This window comes from Delphinapterus leucas, chromosome 16 (genome assembly GCF_059928025.1).
Source record: "Delphinapterus leucas isolate spDelLeu-1000000601 "Yukka" chromosome 16, BTC_Dleu_Yukka2, whole genome shotgun sequence".
NCBI classification, from domain to species: domain Eukaryota; kingdom Metazoa; phylum Chordata; class Mammalia; order Artiodactyla; family Monodontidae; genus Delphinapterus; species Delphinapterus leucas.
Genome location: NC_143144.1, coordinates 26684195 through 26707335, shown reverse-complemented (window position 1 = coordinate 26707335; position 23141 = coordinate 26684195). Strand labels below are relative to the sequence as shown.

At 51.3% G+C, this 23141-nt stretch overlaps 1 protein-coding gene across 2 annotated transcripts in view; it reads right to left on the bottom strand.

Annotated features, from left to right (window-relative positions):
• Window positions 1-367: 367 nt before the first annotated feature.
• CHST3 (carbohydrate sulfotransferase 3) overlaps window positions 368-23141 on the bottom strand; it is a 40585-nt gene continuing 17811 nt past the window's right edge. For both annotated transcript variants that reach the window (XM_022590828.3, XM_030759269.2), the window contains exons 2-3: window positions 7428-7649; window positions 368-6030 (exon numbers count right to left, since the gene is read on the bottom strand). In XM_022590828.3, the coding sequence (XP_022446536.1) occupies window positions 4749-6030; window positions 7428-7585 (1440 nt within the window). In that variant the 5' untranslated portion in view covers window positions 7586-7649 and the 3' untranslated portion in view covers window positions 368-4748. The remainder of the gene's footprint in view (window positions 6031-7427; window positions 7650-23141) is intronic.

Below are 23141 nucleotides of genomic sequence, written 5' to 3'. Positions count from 1 at the left end.
ATCCTGACTGGTGGTGGCCACCAGCTTTCTGAAGGCAGCCCCTGTGTTTCCAGGAGATTGTAGCTACGACAAGAACATCTGGGACATTGATGGCAAGGGGGCTGGGAGCAACGTGGCCAAGCAGGCTGAGCTACATGCTACACATACACACCTGTGGACACGTATGTACATACCATGGCCACGTATGGCTATGAAGGGGTATCCTGTACTATGCGCCCATGAAACATGACAGGGGGCCAAAATTCTTGGCAAAAAGAGTTTGCAGGAACCAGGAGGGAGCAGGGGAGCCAGGCAGACTTGGCCTAGAAAGTACAGATGAAAGGGAGACTTTAGGGGGTGACCAGTTCAAGCCCAATGATAGAAGAAGCAAGGAACATAGGTCATTTTATTTGACAAATAAATACAAATAAAATACCTGGTCTACAGTATGAGCTAGGCCCTGAAGATGGCACCATGTAATCTTGGAAACACATAACTAATTAGTCCCCCATGCACAGTATGGAATGACAAAGGTCACAAGACCCTAGGATCTTGAAGTTCTTAAGACATCTGAGCTGCCAATTCTGCTTCATCCTTTTGAGGTAAAGAGCAGCTTCCACTCTTCTGAAACCATGGGCAGTTGAAAGGCCATGTGGCTACATTCAGGAAACCCTGGGCCGCCTCCCTGCCTTCTAGCTGGACCATGTGCTAGGAATCTTCACAGGCAAACTCATTAACTTTGGAACTCAGAGGACGCTCCTTCTTTAAATTTGTGCAGACTAACAAGATCCACTTCTTGGAGCTCCTCAGACTGCACAAGTTTAAAGAAGGAGCGTCCTCTGCAGGCATCTGTTGCCCCATCCCACTCTCCCTGCCTCAGGAACCCACCCCTCTGAGACCCACCTTTGCTTTCAGCCTTTGGGGATGGGAGTGGGAGAGGACTGCCTTGGGGACACAGCCATCCAGTCTTCTGCCCCTGTCCTTCATAATCCAGGGCCTCTGAAGGGATAGGCCTCACAGTCAATTAACACAGAACCAGGGCTGGAAGAGACCTTCAGGGTCAGGACCAGACCATCTGATGCTTACATCTCCTGTCTGCTCTCTAGGCCAAGCATACATCGTCTTCTGGGACAGGGACCTCCTGGAGCTTGTTCAGAAAGCAGAGGTGGAAGGGAAAGATGTTCTTGTGATGGGTCGGTTGGGTCCTCTGCTCTTAAGGGTTTGGTTAGCAGCTGCCCCATTAGACCGGCCTCTGGCATAGCTCCCAGGCTGAGGGTGCTGGCAGGCAAACATTTTTTTCCCCTGTTCATTTGGTTACTTATTTTCAAGTGAGTGCATCACATAAAGGGACAGAGGGCTAGAATTTGCTTATGTCTCTCAACCTTAATAATAAGTTGGTGATAACCTGCAAGGGCCATGCTACAGAGATCTGCTTCTTCTTTTTCCCTCTTCATGGGACTCAGGAATCCTGCCCCCGCAAAATCCTGCTCCCAAAGACCCTTCCCCCCATGTCCTCATCCACTCCAAGGTTTATAAACAAGGCCCAGAGGAGAAGCCAGGAATGGGCAGCAGTGGCGACAGCCTGAGGGTGTTGGACACTGCCCTGTCTCACCAAGGCCTGGAATGTTCTGAACTATTTTTATAGGCTGGGCTAAAGAGGTCTTCACGAAGAAAAAGAAAAACGAATAAACGCTCATTGCTGAATGAGCCTCTTGTTCCCAGGAAGCTGGCGGTGGGCGGAGGTGAGGCCTCAACGCTCCCTCTGTCTCCAGGCAGGTGGGTGCTGTGGAGGTGAAGGCTCGTGGGGGGCCAGAGGGAGCAGAGAAACCAGGGCTGGCCTCGCTGGAAGAGGAGGCACTAGCTCCCAGCTGGACCACCTCCCCTAGCCCAGCTCCCTGCTGAAAACCCCTCACACGTTACTCCAACCAGGTCCCATGGAGTGTAGAGTCAGTAGTCATCCCTCCCTCTCCTCCCTAAACCCCAAGGGTTCCCAGAGCATTGCTAAGCCCAAGGCAACACTCTCTTGAGGTGTGTCCTATTTCAGATACCTGGACAAAGGTAATATAGCAGAAAGGGCCTTACTGTCATATCTTCAAATCAACAAGAGGAAACCGAGCTAAAAAAATACCCTGCGGCCATTGTGACTCCCACGCTCTCAGTTTTGTCCTCTCGTGTATTCTGAATCGTCTTGGAGTGTCCTTGTATGTACAAAGTGAATGGTTTCTATTATTATCGTCTTTTTTGATTTGGGTACAGCTTTGAGTCCCTGCAAAAAATAAAATATTTTCTGTCTCTTCTTTTTCACAAAATAAATAAAGTCAACCTGCACTGTACAAATTGATAATGTCCTGAGAAGTCCCAAAGGTCCATTCTCGGCATAGTCCTCAGAGTTCAGGGGTGGAGGCCTTGGCCCCAGAGGCACAGTAAGGGAAGAAGGAAGAAGTCTGCAGTCCACACTAGGAGGGCCCCAGGAACCAGAAAGGGCCTTGGATAGAGGTGCCTGCCTCCCACCACCCCCAGGTGGGGAACAGTGGAGGGAGCAGGGAAAGGGCTGGGGAAGAATGGCCAGTACTTCTGGACCTGCCAGAATCATCCTGGCCCCACTCTGCCCCAGGATCAAGTTTTCAGAGCTGGAGTCCCTTTGGACCCCAAATTAGAGCCATTTCCTGGTACAATTTATTCTTGGAACAGAAAACCTAGAGATTTCCTCGATTGGCTGAATCCATGGTGATGGAGACCCAGCAGCTCAAACGCACTGACTGTAATGGATCCCACAAGATGGCCACTGTCCTCACCTTTTCAAAGGCTGGCTTCCTGCCAGGACACCCCCCCGCCCTCCCTATGGCAACACTAGCCGGACCCAGATCCTGTATTTCCCTGCTCCCCATAATACTCAAAACAAAACTCAGCCCCCTGGGCTTGACAATGAGACGGATCTGATACAGAGGTTGTCCAGGAAATCAGAAACAGCCCTTAGTGAACTGCTGATGCTTCCTGCAAGTTCTGAGGTGGTACTGAGTGCTGCTCCCTAGTTTGGGGTGGGAATGGGGAAACGCTTCCACTCTGGGGACATCTGCTTGGTCATAGGACCCTAACGCCCCAGGAAATATGTTAGGACCTGGGAGAGATGTTCAAATCTGGCCTCTTCTTGGGGAGGGGGTGAGGATTGCTAATTTATGCTGCCTCCGGACACTCAGCAAAGAACGCCACTGGTTTCTGACATTTGTTCCACGTGGGATCAAACAAAAAAGCCCGTGGGGTGCTGTGGGCTGCCGTGTGGCCACCTTGGCTCTGGTCCTTCTGGGGGAAGGCTCCCCCTCCTCTTCCTCCAGCAGGAGCCAAAGTGCTCCCCACTGGTCTTCCCGGACCCCTCAGCCCCTCAAGCCCACAATGCTTCCAAGCAGCACTCCTGTAGAAACAAACCTGAAAACACAGCCACAAGAGACCAAACCATAAATAACTTAAAAAAAAATAAAACATGCACCCCATCCCACATTGAGTAATACTCTTCCCAGAGCCCTAAATGAGGAATTCCAGACACTAACCACATAACCATGACGACCAACCATGTGGCTGACCTCTGTCCCGTCTTTTCGGGGGACGGGGTATCCTGATGTGACTTCTCCCTCAGGAGCACTCTGTATTTCCTTCTGCGCCTTGCCCCACAGCGGCCTGGCTGGAAATGACAGGACTCATGAGCTGCCTTTTGCCTCCAGGGACCACTGATGCTCCTGCCAGTCAGGCTTGAGGCCGCTTTCAAATACGGACCTGCTCTCGGGGAGCCAATTGAGCTAGGACAGGGCCTTCGGGCTACAATCACACGAGGGTCAGCCATGCCATTTCAAACCATGCTGCCTGCTAGCAGCAAGGACACGAATGGGTCAGGGGAGGTAGCCACGAGAATCTAAGGTGGGCAGAGGCCATGGACTTGGCAGTTCTGTATCCACCGTTCAGCCTCAAGTTTGGATGGGGACCAGGGTCATGGCCCATGACCGTATATCATTCCCCCCTCCCCGAATAACTCTAAAAGGTAAGCAGAGGCTTTTCTTTAGGTGTGTGATACAGATAAAGCATAAAGCAACGGGGAAGATTTTGTGTGTGTGTGTGTGTGTGTGTTTATGTTCTTCTGCCTCTCTGTGTGGCGTGAGTGTAGGTATTTGTCTTTATATGTGCATGTTTGTTTTGTAGCTCTATATAGAGCTGATTTCACCTCTCCCCTGGGACCCACCCAGATGCCACACTGGGTTATGGAGAAATTCGGCAACTGCAAGGTTGACGCTGAGTACAGCAGGGGGTCTGACTGTGACTAGTCAGTGTCTGAAACCCCTTCTGGTTGTTAAATATTTGTGGACTCTGACCCACAGGAGCTACAGGCACCTGTGTGTGTTTCATGTATATTTCTGTGTGTGTGTGAGAGAGAGAGAGACAGAGAGAGACAGAGAGAGAGAGAGGGAGAGAGAGGCGAGAAAGGCTTGTCAATAGGCTCGGGGCTGCCTGGGCCTGCTCAGGACACCACAGCCCCTTAGGTCTGGGTTTGACAGCCCTCAAAAGGACTGGCCACTGTCCTGTTCTCAGCGGGAAGCTCCAGGCCCACAGCTAGGGCGGGGAAGCGAGCGGGCTGAGGGCCTACTTCTACAGCGCAGGCGCCACCTACGCCCTGCACGTCTTCCTGCCCACCCCTGCGGCGGCGCTGCAGTCTCCCAGCTGGCCTGGGTGAGGCAGGCAAGGCGGGGCTTTCACCAGGAGGGGTGCTCGACGCCCCGGGTCCCCTACGTGACCCAGAAGGTGCCGCGCTCCTCCAGCAGGCTGACGGAGCGGTTGGAGAGCGAGGCGGCGTCCTGCACAGGCTTGTAGCCAAAGAGGCGCATGGCGGGGCCGCAGGCAGCCTGTACCACCTGCGCTAGCTTGAAGGGCATGCTGAAGCGCCACTTCTCAAACTGCTCCGAGGAGTTCTTCTGCGTGGAGTAGATGCCGTCGTGCGCCGCCTGGGTGTTTTTCTGGATCCAGTCCTCCACCTGCGGGGTCAGGGGAATGCCTGCAAAGCGGTACATCTCCTGGGCCTTCTGCAGCGGCCTGAGGGCCACGTCCTCGTAGCGCACCAGCATGTAGCGGCCCCGCAGCCAGGCCGGCTGCCTCAGGCCCAGCTCAGCGGACAGGCGGATGCTCTCACAGTTGCCCTTCAGCCGCAGCACCTCCTCCTCCCTCAGCTGGTCCTGTCCCTTGGCCAGCCACTTCTTCCAGGTCTCGTACTTGTCAGCAAAGGCCACCATGCGGGAGGCTAGCACAGCGCGGGGGTCGCGCACCAGCTGGATGACGCGGAGGTCCAGACGGGGGTCCTCGGCCAGCGGCTGCAGGAACTCCAGCTGCCGTATGCGGACGGCCTTGATTGCCATGTGCTCCTTGCGGCGGCAGGCCTCGGAAGCCAGCGTCATGTTGAGGAGGCCGCATCGGCGGTTCTTGCAGGGGTACTTCTCGAATACCTTCTTGACGAGGGGCGTGCAGACGGGGTCCTCGCAGAGGGAGCGGCTGGAGCCCCGGCGGAACACGAACTGGGTCAGGTGGTCCTCGGGTGCCGGGATGATGAAATGCTCCAGGAGGTACAGGTCGCACAGGAAGAGCTGCTTGAGCACGTCGCGGTATACCAGGGCCGAGCCTGCAGCGTTGGCGCCGCCCTGCTCGAAAGACACCGTGCGCTCGATGTGCCACAGCGGCTCGAAGAGGTAGAAGATGTTGCCCTGCTGATTGAAGAACTCGCCCACAAACGAGGAGCCCGTGCGCGTGGTGGCCATGAGGAGCAAGTGGCGCCGGGGCGGGGCCTCGGCGGGTGGGCGGGACTCCTGCTCCCACTCTGTGGCCTCCTCCTGAGCCTCCTCTGCCGGCGCCACGCCTAGCTGCAGACTGAAGTTTCGCAGGCGGCTCTGCAGCTGCGTGAAGGCCGAATCCAGCTCACTCAGGGACAGGAGGGATGCGTTCTCGGCCAAGACTAGGGCTGGGTCGGTGCTATTGGCATCTACCAGGGATTGGGGGATCTGCTTCAGTTTGTCCGAGACCCTGTGAGAACAGAGGGATACCGGGGTCAATGACTGACTGGGGACTCCATCCCCTGTGCCACCCTGAGGAGCATCCCAGGATAATCACCCAGAAGCCGACTCTGAGGCAAGGATTTGAGTGTAAGTAGTTTATTTGGGACTTGATCACAGGAAGAACGGGTAGAGGGGTAGGGAAGTGAGGCAGGGAGGAAAGGAAGTCCATAAGGGTGAGCAGGCTACCCCTGTGGCCAAATCGCCCTGCAGGAGGAACCCCAGGAGATGGTGTAGATAGAACACACCTCAGGATTCTCTACCCAAGGGGTGTGAAGCTCCCAGTTGGCCTTGACTGAGGGCTGCTCCCAGAGGCATTTACTCCCCAGGACTTGTGGCTTGCCAGTGTGCAGGTGGAGAGAATGCCCTCAGGTGGAGAGTTGCAGGATCTTGCAATAGGACCCAGTAGGCACAAACTGGAGCAGTCCATGCTAAGGAACCCAGGCAGGGCACTGACATAGTGCCTACTACATAGCCCTATTCCTAACCTACCCATCCTGGTTGATGCTTTCTTGCAGGGGTTGTGCTTGGGAGAGAAGGTCTGTGAAATCTTTCTATGTCTTGCAGGCCCACTAGCAGGGCCACTGCACACAGCGGTACACTGCCAACTCTAGGGGGCAGCATTCCCAGCGTAGCTGTTGTGAGTGCACACCCCTGGAGTTGAACAGTGCACAACCTGGGCAGCTGAACATGGCAGCCCTGCCCATCACGGTATCTGTACCAGGACCCTGCCTCACCCTCATCCATGACTTCAGATTGCTATAGGAGATATGCTGTTAATGTGAGGCATCATCCTAGGCCAGGAAGTTAATTAATAATAATAACCACAGCCAGCAAGCACAGGACACCAACTGTGTGTCAGGCACAGGGCTAAACGCTTTTACATTTTCTTATTTAATCTTTACAACAAGGCAGGCCCCATTATTAGTCACATTTTACAGAAGAGAGACTTAAGACAGAAAAGTGAAATAATTTGTCTAAGCTGTCACAGCTAGAAAGGGCCAGAATCAGGGGAATTCCCTGGCGGTCCAGTAGTTAGGACTCCATACTTCCACTGCAGGGGTCATGGGTTCAATCCCTGGTGGGGGGACCAAGATCCTGAAAGACGTGCGGTGCGGCCAAAAAAAAAAAAAAAAAAAAAAGTGCCAGAATCAGGATTCCAACTCAGACTGCCTGAGTCTGGAGCCCAAGTCTCACAGCTGTGCAGTCATGAGGACATGGGCATGACCTACTGCCTGGGCACAGGAGAGGTCTGATGATTACTGGCTGAGGGATTGCCTTTGTAGGTCCACAGAGTGCCCTATAAGCTACCTCTCTGCCCCCACCCACCCCACCTTGATAGGGAAGACTTGTGCTTGCATCCCTCACCTTGATATGATTTTATTTTCCTTTTCAATGAAGACAAAAACCACCACCACAAAAGCCAGGAAAAGGGCATATTTGCTCCTCATTCTCAGGCTGTGCAGAAAGTGTCGGCAGTCCTGGGGCAGAGTGAGTCCTTTCTCCATGGGGAAGGGTAGGGCCATGGGCACTCAGCTTGGGGACATCACTCAGGACCTGGCTCGTTGTTCAGGTGGGGGACACCTGGTCCTGTGGAGAGATGAGCGGTCAGGACACCCTTGTCTGTAGATGAGAACAAACAGGAGCTTTTCCACCAGACTTTTGGGGACCACAGCCCTGTTTTGTCAGAACCCCAGACCCACTCTCCCAATGGACTATGCCCCAGAGACTTGAAATGAGGTCATTCAAAATACCAATGAACCTTCTGATTCGTCCATGTCACTTCCAGCAGTTTATGCTTTGACTTCACGCATGACTGAAAGGCAAGTGTATGAAAAGAATACTCCTTGCAGTAAACATGTTTGCAATAGCCAAAGAGTGAAAACATCTAAATAAAATATGATGGAGCAAGCAATGGATTATTATGCAGCCACAAAGAATAATGAGGTGGATCTACTAATGCTGATGTGAATAATCTACTATATATTGGGTTGGCCAAAAAGTTCGCTCAGGATTTTCCATAAGATGTTACAGAAAAACCCAAATGAACTTTTTGGCCAACCCAATATGTTATAATTTTACATATAAATAATGTGTATATATTATACATAAGTAAGCTGCAGACATAGTGTGTTTATATAGGCTAGGGTTTCTTAGCGTCAGCACTATTGACTTTTAAAAAAAATTTTATTGGAGTGTAGTTGATTTACAATGTTGTGTTAGTTTCTGCTGTACAGCAGAGTGAATCAGTTATACGTACACATATATCCCCTCTTTTTAAGATTCTTTTTCCATATAGGTCATTACAGAGTTCCCTGTGCTATACAGTATGTCCTTATTAGTTATCTACTTTATATATAGTAGTGTGTATATGTCAATCCCAATCTCCCAATTTATGCCCCCGCTTTCCCCCTTGGTAACCATAAGTTTGTTTTCTACATCTGTGACTCTATTTCTGTTTTGTAAATAAGTTCATTTGTACCCTTTTTTAATATTCCACATATGATCAATTTCATATGATATTTGTCTTTCTCTGACTTACTTCACTCAGTATGACAATCTAGGTCCGTCCATGTTGCTGCAAATGGCATTATTTCGTTCTTTTTTATGTCAGCACTAATAACATTTTAGATCAGATAATTCTTTGTTGTGGGGATTGTCCTGTGCATTGTAGGATGTTTAACAGCATCGTTGGCCTCTACTCATTAGATAACAGTAGAATCCCCTTTGCTCAGATGTGACAATCAAAAATATCTCCAGACATTGTGAAATGTCCTCTGGGCAGGGGGGAGGTACAAAATCATCCCAGGTTGAGAACCTCTGATGTAGTATGATCCCATTTGAAAAAAAAAAATTAAGGGAGAGAAAAGTGGACTGTGACCACAGGCATACACAAGGCCTGTAACAAAGAGACGGGTAGGTCAGGAGAGAAGGATGGGGTGAGTCTTAATGCTTGCTGTGTAACACTGTGCACTATTAGAAATTTTACCATGCAGATGTATAATTTTTGTTTTTGTTTTTTGTTGGCTGCGTTGGGTCTTCGTTGCTGCGCGCGGGCTTTCTCTAGTTGCGATGAGCGGGAGCTACTCTTCGTTGTGGTGCATGGGCTTCTCATTGCAGCGGCTTCTCTTGTTGCGGAGCACGGGCTCTAGGTGCGCGGGCTTCAGTAGTTGTGGCTCGTGGGTTCTAGAGCGCAGGCTCAGTAGTTGTGGTACATGGGCTTAGTTGCTCTGCGGCATGTGAGATCTTCCCGGACCCGGGATTGAGCCCGCGTCCCCTGCATTGGCAGGCAGATTCTTAACCATTGTGCTACCAGGGAAGTCCCGGATGTATAATTTTTTAAAAATTAACTAAAGGTTTTCCACCATAGCACGTGAATTCTAACAAAGTCCTTCACATGGCCTCGGCCTTCAGGTCTCAGCTTCGTGGGGCAGCTTCCCCGGGATAGGTTAGGGCCTCCTTGGCCCCGCCACAGTACAAAGACTCTCTTTAGCACCTGAGACTTTGTCATAAAGCAGGCCCACTTATAATGACTTGTTCAGAGCTGATCATCCCTTTGGGGAGGGCGGGGAGTTTGTCTGGCTCCCTCATTATCCCTTAGCACTGGGCCAGGCACACAGGAGACACTCATGCACGGCTGCTAAATGACAGAATGGTTAAAGGAATAAATGACACTTAGCGGAAAGTGTATATATTTTTTAAAGCTGGAGTAAAAACACCATTGCCCAATGGAGCCTGAATCACCATTTCTTTCACTCGTCCTCACCATCACACACACACACTGTCCCATACCACAAGCCGCAAGATTCCAGCACAACCCCCTCTTCCAAAAGTCTATCCCTTTCTCCACAAGGACCCTCATCCATGGGAGACAGTCTGCTCCAAGTTTGGAAAAATCTTATTGTGACCTTGTGCAGGACATCCAGGACCATCCTTCTTTCTGGGAATAATGAATTTCTTCCAAGCTGATGACATGGGGGAGTGGGGGGGCAGAAAGGAGGGTCCCAGGGCTGCACCTTCATCACACAATGGAAGTGGCTTTAGGGACAGCCAGAAAATCTACCCTCTGGAGAAAGCAGTGAGGCTTGTGAGAAGACAGATGTGTACCCTGTCAGCTGGAGTGGAGTTCCTCAGCTGTGCAGGGCAGAGTGGTGGTGGGGCAGTGGGCAGCTCTCCCTGGCAGAATGCTGGGGTGCTTTGTGAGTGTGGGTAGTTGGAGGGGAGCCAGGAGGGAAGAGGGCCGCAAGGCCATTTCAAGGGCAACTGAATATTTTTGCCTCTTCCTAATTCTTCTGGGCCATTTCCTATGCACTCATTAAACAGATATTTTCTGAGCACCTCCTATGTGCCATTCTAGGCACTGGCAATACAGCAGTGAACAAGCAGACCCAGCCCATGCCCTCATGGGGCTTACACTCTGGTTGAAAGAGTCAACTAGAAGGATATGGGTAGATGAAATTTATAAAGTTACTACTCTATACCTGGTGTCATGCTAAGCACTTGATTTGCATTTCCTCATTTCACAAAAGCCCTATTAGGTAGCGACCAGCCCATTTTACAGATGAGGAAACTGAGGTTGAGAGAGATTAATTAATTTGCCCAAGGTTCCTCCAGCGGCAGCCTGATCACCCCTCTCAGATCTACGTCATTCCAGCCTCTTGATGTTCCACAGTGACACCCCCCCCCCACCCCCGCCATAGCACATGTGGTTGGGCTTTCCAGCTGATGGTCTGTCTTTCTCCCATTCCCAGACTGCAAGTTCTCTGAAGTCAGGACCAGCGTCTAGAATGGCATCCACCACATATCAGCTGCCCAGCAAATCACTGGTGAGTCAACCCGTTGAAGCTGGTGCCTGGAAGGCTGTCAGCATTCATTTGCAGAATGCCGGGCAGGGCCATGTTCCCCATGCACCCAGTTTAGCCTGTGGTGGGATGCGAGGCCACCTATCCTGCTGGGAGGGTGAGCCCCAGTACTGAGTCTGCAGAGCACAAAGGATTGAAATCCTAGCTTTCTTCCCTCTCGGCTCTCAGCTGAGAGTTGCCTGGGTCTGATGATGTGAGGGAAGCAGAAGGAGCTAGGACCAAAAGTCCTGGGCTCTTGTCCTTTCTGCATGTCTACCATGCTGTGTGGCATTGTATAAGTGACTTAACCTCTCTGGGCCTCACTTTCTTCACTGGTAGCATGGAAAGGGTGGTTCCTACTGCATAAAGTTGTTGTGAGGAGCAGTATCTGGTACATGGGAGAGGGAGAAAAGGCAGGTGTGGCCCAGGGGGAGTTGCGTTCACTGTCTTCTCTCTTTTGGGTCTAACATCTTTGGTAAGATTTACAACTTTGGCTGCCTCGATGACAAAGATCCTGAACCTTCTCCTCCCCTCCCTTCCGGGCACTGTTTCTATTTTTGAGTCGCTGTCCCAGCCCCCTCACCCCCCAAATAATACCAGATTCCTGAGAACCTTCACGACATTGCCCTAAAAGGAAGACGCAAGGGTGAAAACTCCCTCCAAATGAAACCGCAGGCAGGCTGTTGGCTCCTTTGCCCTGCCCAGGCAGGCTACCCCTAGGGTTAGCTTTGGCAGGCCAGCAGGCAAGTGGGCAGGCAGGCGAGAGAGGTTTAGACCCGGGAGTAGCAGAGGGTCACAGATGCCAGGAGGTCACGGGTCATGAGGGACGAGGACAGGGCTGGGATGGGGGTCACTCAGGTAGAACCTGGCCTGCAGGAGGCCCTTTGCAAGAAGTGTGTCTGTGATATCTGTGACACTGGACAAAACTTTGTGCTACCTCCCTCCCCAAACCCGTGGTGCCCCCCTTGCTTAGCTCATGGGAAGAATGAAAAATCTCTTCCTTTACTTGACGGATGCCATCTCCCAGGGGAGTACTTGATACCTTCCCTCCCCCCAACACCAGCAAAAGGAAATTGTGACAGCCAAAGGAAAAGGTGGTACGTCCCTGCTGGGATGCCAGTGGAGGTCATATTTCCAGGGCACCAGGGTCAGTGCTGAGGAAGGCCAGGGGCAGGTGCCAGCCCAGCTCTGCCTGGATGCAGTGGGGAGTGGGGCAGCCGTCCTGGGCCCAGTTATACTCAGTACTCAGCTCAAATGTCCCCTCCTCCGGAGTCCTTCCCTGACCACTGACCTAAAGTTGACCATCTCCCCTCTCCCTATCATGTTCCCTCCCAGCACCCTGCTTTACTTCCTTCCAGGATGGAAGTGTACTTGTTTGCTGCCTATTTCAGTCACTGGAATGTGAGCTCGCTGAGGGGAGAGCTCTCTGTCTGCTTCCTCCTTGTATGCCCAGTGCCCGGCTCCATGTGCACCAGGCATAGTAGGTGTCTCATAATTTTCGTAGAATGAATAGATGGATGCCCTTTCCAAAGCACTTAGCCCACTGTGAGATGCTTAATCATTCTAAGTTGATGGAAAATACAAAGAGGAAGAAGAAAAAGCCCTTGTTCCCTGAGTGAAGCATATGTGTGCGCTGTGACCTGTGCTGTGGGTATGCACTGATTATATGTCCTGAGTGTGTACTACAAGCGTGGGCCGAATGGATACTACACGTATATACTACAGGTGTGTGCTACGAGTGTGTACTATGGGCAAACCTTGGTGCTTGGGGCTTCACATACGTCAGTCTCTTGAATTATATCAATCTGGGATGTCTTTTTGAGGATAAAGAAACTAGGCCTTGTGGCTTTCAGTTCCAAGTCTCTACAGCTATGTGCTAACAGTAGGGAGGGCAGAAACCAGCGAAGGCGTCCTAGGCAATCTCGGTGAGGGAGCGCACTGGAAAGAAAGCAGGCTGTGATCTGAGGCCCGAAACTCTAGGCACCAGCTCCCCTACCCGGCTCTCCCCTCGGAGGCCTTTCTGCTCAGGCCTCCCTCGTGACCTGGCAAGGGGCCTTCACAAGAGAACAGCTTTCTACTTGGATGGCTCCCAGGCAGGCCCTGGGCCTGCTGCTGCCTCCCGTGGGGGAGGTGGGGTCCCCGAGTCTGCTGTGAACAGCGCTCTGATAAGGGATGGGCCCTGCCAGACATTGCATCAGGCAGCAAAGCTCCACTCCCCTCCCTTGGCTTGCTCGGGGCCAAGAGCACAGTGGGGACTGGGGCCTCAGCTGTGGCAGGCCCTGCTCACAGCCTTTGCACTGGGCAGGAGGGGCAGCCACCTAAGCCGAGGGAGGCCAGGAGCTGAGATGGACGAGGCTCCTGGGCAGAGATGCGAGCAGTGAAGCCCATCGTGGGAAAATTCTGAACTAACTCATGAGCGGCAGCCCTTGGGGGCCAGGAAGCTGCCGCAACCATGCCGTGTCGCCAGACACCTGGGAAGGGAGACCTCGGGGGGCTTTCTGTGAGTTGTCTCTGGATCCCCTAGAGTGGAGACGGTGGGCAGGAGCACACGTGCTCATAGGTGACCTCTGCTTGGGGGATGCAGGAGTCCATCCAGGGGCCTGTCCAGGCAAGGTTCTGTTTCACAAAGGGACGCCCAGAGATGGCTTGGGCTGTCGAGCTTAGCATCTGACAAGAGAGTAAATGGCCAGGAGCCGTTGGATGAACCAGTGAGCGAAGGAATGAGAGGACGAGGAAGTGGATGGAGGCCTGGCTGATGGATGCTCCCCTGCGCAGCCCGGGGCTATCATTCCTCCCCAGGTCCCTCACATCCCAGGGCTCCAGCTTCCTCTCCCAAGAACAAACCATCTAAAACTTCCTTTTGGGCACATGTCCAACCTCAGCCAAGATAGAGCCAGAGTACGTGCTCCAAAGGTGGAGGTATGTGTCACCTGAGTGGCAGTGGGCATCCAAGAACTCGTGAGAAGCTGTGGGCCAGAGCCACGAGGTGGACCACGGGGCTGAGGCCAGCCTGGTCGGGGTGGGGCCTCCACAGACTCGGAGGGAGCCAGCCCTGGCCGGGACAGACCCCGCTGCCCCTCGGCCCCGTTTGGCTGTGCGGGAGTAAGGGGCAGCACACTCTCTACACCCAGGGCCTGCTCAGCTGTGTGAGAAGCACATCCTGTGCAGAACGCTGATGGCTGCACGGATACGGGCCCCAAGAACAGTCCCAGCCTCCCTGTCCGCACAGGTACCTCCCGTGCCTCTCACGCTGAACCCTAGGCCCTGGGCCACGTCGGAGCCGACCCACTGCTCTGGGCTTTCCCTTGCCCAGTCAGGAGCTGCAGCAGAGGCTGGTGTCCAGGAGGCCCCTAGCCATGCAGCCAGGCAGCCTGGTGAGGAGTCTGTTGGCTTCCTTGGAACCGACCTGGACGTGGGCTGAGATTCGTGGCCAAGGATGTGCACCCAGCTCTGGAAGTCCAGTGTGTGAGAAGCGACTTGAGTGTCTCAGCAGACAGGGTTGGCTAAGTAACTGCAGTGCATTGGCACAATGAAAGCAAGCCAGGCAGGGGTTAAAAACGCGGATGCGCAGCTACAAAAATGGAGTATTAAGTGATGATTCTTTTCACTTTCTACCCTTTTGGATTTGAATTTTTGACAACCACGCACATGTACCACTTTAATGGATAAGCTTTAAAATCTCATCTGAAGCTTAAAAAGAGAAATGTAAGATTACTTTGAAAGCGGCGTGGAAAATGCATTGGAAGAAGGAAGGACTGGAGGCCGGGAGAGCAGGCTGTCCCTTCTGCACTGGTCCAGGAGAGAGGAGGCGGCCTGAGCAAGCAGGGACAGAGTGGACAAGAGGAAGGACAGACATGTGAAACCTTAAGGAAACCTGCGTGGTGCGTGTGACTTGCATAGCGTGGATGAGCCTTGAGGACAGTATGCTTATGAAGTGAAATAAGCCAGACACAAAAGGACAAATCCTGTATGGTTCAACGTACATGAGGTACCTAGAGGAGCGCAATTCGTAGAGACAGAGAGGAGAAGGGTGGTTGCCTGGCCCTGGGGGCAGGGGAAATGGGGAGTTGGTGTTTAATGAGGGCACAGTGTCAGTTTGGGAAAATGAAAAAGTTCTGGAGATGGATAGTGGTGGAGGTGGCACAACGTGAATGCACTTAATGCCACTGAACTATGCACTTAAAAATGGTTAAAATAGGGGCTTCCCTGGTGGCACAGTGGTTGAGAATCCGCCTGCCGATGCAGGGGACACGGGTTCGTGCCCCGGTCCGGGAAGATCCCACATGCTGTGGAGCGGCTGGGCCCGTGAGCCATGGCTGCTGAGCTTGTGCGTCCGGAGGCTGTGCTCCGCAACGGGAGAGGCCACAACAGTGAGAGGCCCGCGTACCGCACAAAAAAAAAAAAAAAAAAAATTGTTAAAATAGTACATTTTATGGTATGTCTATTTTCCACAGTAAAAAAAAAAAAAGAATTCATAAACAATAGGCAGCGTGAAGGAGGGCAACAGAGGACTCCAGGAGGATCCCTGGTTCCTTCCTTGGACAGCATTCCTTTTCTCTGCTGCACCCACAGCGCCTGGCACGTGGCAGGGCTCATGTCTGTGAGGTGAATGAATGGATTCGTAACTGTGTTTAAGAATTGGCTGAGTTTCTTGTAGTTTCTCTTCCCCCATGTCAGTGAGGAAGATGACTAACATGACATTGATTTTATATAGAGAGAGAGAGAGAGGGAAAGAGACAGAGACAGAGAGACAGACATAGAGACACAGACAGACATTTTGGAAAAGCCTAAACAAATTATACAGTGACTGGGCTTCCCAGGTGGCGCAGTGGTTGAGAGTCTGCCTGACGACGCAGGGGACACGGGTTTGTGCCCCGGTCCGGGAAGATCCCACATGCCACGGAGCGGCTGGGCCTGTGAGCCATGGCCGCTGAGCCTGCGCGTCTGAAGCCTGTGCTCCGCAACGGGAGAGGCCGCAGCAGTGAGAGGCCCGTGTACCGCGAAAAAAAAAAAAAAAATTATACAGTGACTGTCTTGATTTCTTTGCTTTTACATATTGACTTTGAAGCCCTGTGACCTTAGGAAAGGAGCTTAAACTTGAGTGGTTTCATTATTTATAAATGGGACACTTAACAGCATCTACTGTATATTCAGTGGTCGTGAGGAATTCAATAAGATGCTGGTGAAATGCTTAATCCAAGCCCAAGTTGTGATAAATGGTCCTACTAAGGAACCACTCACCCTGTCTTTACAGATGCAGCAGACTCTGTGGCTTGTGACTAGTGGCAAGTACTGGAATGGTTGCAGTGGGGTGGGGGTCTCACTCCCTTAAAAATACCAGGGTGAAGGAAACAGTGATAACCTGATCTGACCACAGCTAGAGACACCCCTCAGGCAGAGCCAACATCTGCTCATTTATGGATAGCATTTGGCTCTGGGCATCTCATCCTCTCTCAGCCTCATCTGGGGATAAACTTGCTGACTTTCCCCATCCCGAGCACTGCAGTCACCTGTAGCCCTGAAGCAGCAGAGCAGCAGAAGAGAGACCCAGAAACACCATAGGCAGAACCCTTAAGGATGCTCTCTCCCCAGCTTCCCTATAGGCCAGAGCTGCTCACAAATTCCAAACGGCCTCCCATCTCCAGGAAGTGCTGAGTGCGCTGACAGGAGTGTGGCTGCAGAATGACAGAAGCCATGGGGTACGATGGACCCCTGCGGAGTAGCCAGCTCCACTCTGGCTGTGGTGAACAGAGGCATCAGGTCTCAGATCTGTCAGGCTGAGGTCAAGTTGAATGCCAGTGGATTTTGCCCCCAGGACAAAATCACGCTGTCAGCAGGGACTCAGGCCAGCAGCCTTACACAAAGCAGCTCGGCTTCCCAACTCTAGCTGTACTTGCCTTCAACTGTGCAAGTGTGCATTTCTTTTGGAAAGGCCCAAGAGAAATTTGTCCTATACACTACCCCACCAATCATGAAAAACATGGCTTTTGCCCTAAAACTGCAGAATGTCAGGATTGGAAAGGACTTGGAAATTTTCTTATCCACGCTTCCTCTTTTTTTCATCTATAGCAATTCAGGTTCAGAGAAGGGAAGTGCTTGACCAAGGCATAACTGGATGGTGACAAAACTTGAACTACTACATAGGTCTCCTGCCTCCCAGGTTAGTGATGGCCCTGCCAAACTTTATCACCCTGACTCTCATAGCTTAGCCCACTCGATAACCTTCAGCACAGGGATGTCAAATAAATGGTACACATTCCACTCAGCAGTCCTATGCCTGGGGCAGACATCACTAATCAATCATTGTCCTCTTTTCAGCTGAGACTAGATGTAGCCTCATAAGCCTTCTCAGTGCAGTGCCAATCCATTAGAGCTGGCATGTGAGATAAAACCAGTTTGCCCCTCCAACTTTACGGGATCCTTACTGGCTACCACACAAAATTCCTCACCCTCCTTTAGTTTACCATTCTGCTGTCTGACATCACCCCTCAATGCCAGCCAAATTCCAAGTCTCCTCCTACATAAACCTTCCATTCAAGCACATGTGCCTTGTACATCCATCCTCCAAGCCTTTCATTTAACACATAAAGTCCTTTACTGAACAAAACACCACAGATTACAATTAATGGTGAGGTCACTAAGAATAGTTAAAGCATCAAAATTTGCAAAAAAAAATTGCTTTTGAAAAGAACTGCAATGGATGCAAGGTTCTTATAATTCTACCTTTCTCCCTCGCTTGGCTTGTGCTTTCATGAATGAGAGTGGAGGTAGCGTTATAGAGAGCCTAGGACACTGCACAGAATGGCTGCCAATACCTTCCACACCACAGCTGGCAAAGATCTTCACACGGCTAATTTTATATTGTTAGTCACATGCCTTTATATGTTTTTATGAATAAGAGCCAAAATTTTAGAAGTCTTAGGGCTTTCCTACAAAGTGTTTTTTGGATTTTGAGAAAATTTGGGCAAGTCCATTGGAGTGTGTCCATAATCTGCCATGGGTATTACAGCAGAAAAAGGTTGAGGCCAGTCGCCTAAAGAAAGCATATACGGGCAAATCAAAATGATGCGTGGTGCCACTTTTTCCCATACTGGATTGAAGAACCAAATGTTCCATAATATATTGTGTGGGTGAAATTCTAGGGAAACAACTGGCAGAAACTTGGTGCTCACTGGGTACCCACATGCTCTCTACCTTCCCCAGCCCCTCCTGCAGTTAGGTTGGGCCAGTGACCAGGTTCTGACCTGTGGGGATGTAGGTTAAAGTGATATAAGCCACTTCAAGTCCTGTAAAATGATCCCACACGTTCCCCAGGTCCTCTCTTCTCTTGCTGTGACAAGACTGGAGGCCACATGTTCCAACTAGCTTAATACAATGTGGAAGCAGCCCAGATCCTGAGCTGCTGCTTGGAGAGTCACCCCACCTGCATCAGATGTGATGCAAGTACAAAATTAGCCTTTGTGGTGCTGAGCCACCATGACAGGATTTCTGAGATTACTGGGAAGAGAAAAACTCTCAATGCATAAGCCCAGGATCCCCTTCCTGCTTTCTCCTACTGACTGACATTCCTAAGGAGACTTTCTGCACCGGAGAATGTTCATGTAAGGGACAGATGGAGAGGAGAATTTCTTTTGCTCCCTGGTTTTTTTTTCCAATCCTACTGTCTTCAATGCAGAGGATACAGAATTTGGATCGTCCAGGGTGGTCCGCAGTCCCACAGTTTCCTCAAGCCCCCATTTAATCCTTCCTGTTAACAGTAGGCAGGGTCTTTATTCCTTGTGACTCCTCTTTCTCACCAGGGAGTTCTGCCCACCATCCAGGTGCCAGATCTGTAGGGGAGTTAGTGGTAGGAGAGAGGGGAGCATCCTGGGTCTTAGCCCACACTGACTACTGCTATTGTCTGGGCTGATCAATGGCCACGAAGGAGTCCATCTATACCCAGCCCTTGGAGAGGACAGCCGGAGTCTGAAGGTGGGGAGAGAGGTCCAGGCTGTCAATGTCTAACTGCTCTGAGGACTAGACAGGGGGGACTTGCAATCAGACTTGGTTTGGGTGCCAGCTCTCCCATTTATTCTCTAGTGATTTTTTAAATTAATTAATTAATTAATTAATTAATGTATAGCTGCGTTGGGTCTTCGTTGTGCGTGGGCTTTCTCTAGTTGTGGTGAGCGGGGACTGCTCTTCGTTGCGGAGCACGGGCTTCAGTAGTTGTGGCACGTGGGCTCAGTAGTTGTGGCTCGCGGGCTCTACAGCGCAGGCTCAGTAGTTGGTTGTAGTGCACGGGCTTAGTTGCTCTGCGGCATGTGGGATCTTCGCGGACCAGGGCTCGAACCCATGTCCCCTGCATTGGCAGGCAGATTCTTAACCACTGCGCCACCAGGGAAGCCCTCTCTGGTGATTTTAAGCAAGGTATTTAACTGCTCTGAGCCTGGGTCAGCCCCACGGGGTTGTCGTGAGCATCAGGTAAGCTTGTGTGAGGCTCTGAAAATAAGGAGGACTGCATACAGGCTGGTCATCATTACAGGTCTGGACCAGTGTGAGCCAGATCCTGTCTATGCTGATGGCACTGTTGGTTTACACCCTGCACGCACATCTCTCTCCCAGCTGGGCTGCAGGCTGCCGCAGGGGAAGGACACTGGCTGATTCACGTTGCCTTTTCCTATAGAACCAGCCCAGAAAATCCTTGCCTGCTGTGGCTTTGCTGCTGCTATTACTATGGGCCAAGGACCCTCATTTCTGGCATGATTTGGAGGGCCGCTCACCTAATGCATCAGGTCCCAGGCCTAGACACATCTGGATATGGCAGTTGCCAAACAGTTTCAGCCTTCTCAGCTGGGAGGGCAAGTCATTTCGATTCCTGGGCCAAGGCCGATCAATTGGAAGTGGCTGCCTGAAGCGTGTTTGAAAAGGTCGCTCTCCGCAGGAAAAGAGTGTGGTGACTGCTTGGTGACGTCTACTGCGGCTAGAGGGGTAGCACGCCGTTGTGCATTCGCTGAACCTGCTTGAGCACTGCTTTTCGACCCTGACAGCATGTGAGAATTATCTGGAGTTTCAGAAATTGCTGAGGCCCGGGTCCCACACCCAGAAATTATGATTGAATTGGTCTGGGTATGGCTTGGGTATCGATTGTTTAAAGCTCCCTAGGTGATCGAAGATGGAGAGCCGTGCCTTAGAGAGCACCCAGCTTCCTTAGAGAGCGCCACCTCAGGGCATCTCAGCCAGAGGAGCTGCTGCTGGTGTGCACCCTAGCTCAGCAGCAAGGCCATACTGACAGGAGGGTTGCTGATCTCTTGTTGACCAGGCGTGGATGCCGGGTGAACATGCCAGTATTCTTGTTTTACTTGGGATACGGTGCTTGGGAAGCTTTTAGGCCTATGTTTGAGTGGTCCATTTAAAACCAGCTCCCTTATACCGTGGCATACTGCTCAGCAATAAAAAGGCATGCACTACAGATACAACAACTTGAATGAATTTGTGAGGTATTGAGTGAACGAAGCCAATTTCAAAAGGTGACATACTGCATGATTCCATTTATATAACATTCTTGAAATGACAAAATTATAAGATAGCAGAATAGATTAGTATTGCCAGGAGTTAAAGAATGGTGAGGGCAGAAGGGAAGTGGGCATAACTATAGTACAGCAACATGAGGGGTCCTTGTGGTGATGGAAATGTTCTGAATCTTGCCTATATCAGCATCAGTATCCTGGTTGTGATATTGCACTAGAGTTTTGCACCACTGGGGGAAACCGCATAACGGGTTCAAGGGATCTCTCTGTATTATTTCTTAAAACTGCACATGTATCTGTAATTATCTCAAAACCAAAAAAAAGTGTAATTAAATAGAAAAAAAGAAAAGAAAACCAGCCGCCACAACAGTAGGCAGGTTTTAAAGAGGTCTTTGGAAAATGGAGCTAGAGGTGGATGACAAGATTAAGCAGAAATGGCCTTCCTGGGGCAGGAGTGAAGGAGCTGAGTCCAATCTGGAATTCCGAGTTTGGCTTTTTGGAACACCATGGACTGGCCGCCCTCCTGGAGTCTATTCATGTGCAAGGACAAGCTTGGGGGCTTTCTGAGGAAGTAAAACGATGAGGAAGCCCATCCTCACAGTAGGGGAAGAAGAAAGACGGGGACAGGACTCTGGAGGGGATGACACGACATCTGACCCTCTCATCAGCTGGAAGGCCTGGTGTGAGCTTCAGATAGGAGAGGAGCTAGGAGGCCACTCGGGACTAGGTGCTCGAGCTGTGCTGCCACAGGGCTCAGAGACCCCGAGGAGGCCTGAGCAGGTGGGTCAGGCATGGCCTTGAACTGAGGAGATCTGGGCAGCCATGCTGACTGTGCCAGTTACCTTGCACTCAAGGGTTGGTGATACCTGGGGATGGCTGGTTATCTCTGAACTGCTCATGGGACCTACCACGGGGCAGAGCAAGCTTCAGGCTGCTTTATGGCAATTCTGCAGCTTCCAGGCAAGAAGGAGGAAGAGAAGGGTTTGAATAACTAAGGTGGAATTTTTGAAAAGTGCATATATTTGGGAAAGTACCTAGTGAGCCTCTGGCTAATAAAAGCTCACATTCAACCAGTAAATTCATTTGCTGAGTATTTGCTCTGTGCAAAGCATGGGAAGAGCCATTGGGCATAGAGGGAGGAAAAGAGTCTGTGCCCTAGGGGAGCTGAATCATAACAGAAGTTAGCGCTTCCAATGAACCAGGCACTGTTCCAAGCACTTCACACACACAAATATATTTAGTCGTCAGGACAAGCCTGTGAGAAGGGTAGCGCGGTACCTTCAGAGACAGTAATCACCACCCCGTTAAAGCAAGCGGTGGCCAAACAACTTGCCCTCAGTTATAAGGTGGGATTGGAACCCACGAAGTCTGTCTCCATAGTCCACGGACTCAACCACTATGCTGTAGCGTTGAGCGGGCAGATTTAGCCAAAAGGCAGGAGCTGTACAGCAGTGGGCAGATCAGAGTCTTGGCTAGGACCTGTACCAACTTGTGTGACTCTGAACAACTCTCTGGACCTCTTTATATCTCACATTCCTTCTCTAAGACATGCATAGCCCCAAATGCAGGGCTGCAGGAGAGCCTTCGAAGAGATGTGCTTTGGAGGCACTGGGCCATTGCTGGCCTTCCGTGAAATGGGAGCTTACTTGTCACCCCAGACAAGCAGTTGTCACTGGCTGCAGGTGACAGTGAGTAGAATGCTGCTCCTGGCCCCAACCCTGCAGTTCTGCACGGGAGCTGGGTTGCTGCAGTAGGGCCAGATCCCAGAGACTGAGTGGGCCTGAAAGTCTGAGGCAGCATCATGAAATGCAGAGGGAAGAATAGGCTGGCACCCCGTGGGCTCCATTCCTTCAGAATCAAGTCCAAACTCTTCCACATGGTGCTCCACCTGGAAACAACCTGGCCCACCCTAGCATTCCAACTGGTCGTCACATGTTCCCCCATGCAGCCTCCCCCCCCGGCCAGATGTACCCATCACTAGCAAAGGACACAAAGACAGAACATGGCAGAATTGGGATCTGAATCCATGTCTGTTTGGCTGCAAAGTAGGGGCAGTGCAGTAAGGTGGAGAGAGCACAGATTAAGGGGTCAGATGCACCTGAGTTCCTTCTGTTCCAGCTCTGCCATCCACTAGCTGTGTGACCCCAAGTGAGTGCCTCATATTTCTGTGCCTCGTCTATAAAATACGGTTAGTAATAGCCCTGTATTAACACATTACCACAAACTTTGTAGCTTAAAACAGCACATATTTATTATCTTCCAGTTCTGAATGCCAAGTCCAAGATCAGTTTCACTGGCCTAAAATCAACATGTCAGCAGGCCTGCATTCCTTCTGGAGTCTCTGGGAGAACCTTCTTCCTTGCCTTTTCCAGCTTCTAGAGGCTGCCTGCTTTCCATGGCTCATGGCCCCTTCCTCCATCTTCAAAGCCAGCAATGGCTGGTTGAGTCTTTCTTAATGTATTACTCAGACCGCCTCTTCTGTAGTCAAATCTCCCTATTATAAGGACCCTGATGGTTACACTGGGCCCACTTGGATAATCCAGGATAAGCTCCCTATCTCAAAATCCTTAATCACACTGCAAAGTCCCTTTTACCATGTGACGTAACATGTCCACAGACGTGGGGATTCATATGTGGAGATCTTGTGGGGGGGGGAATTACTCAGCCTCCCACAAGCACGTACCCCATGAAACCGGATGCTGCAAGTTAAATGCTCAGCGTAGTGTTTAGCC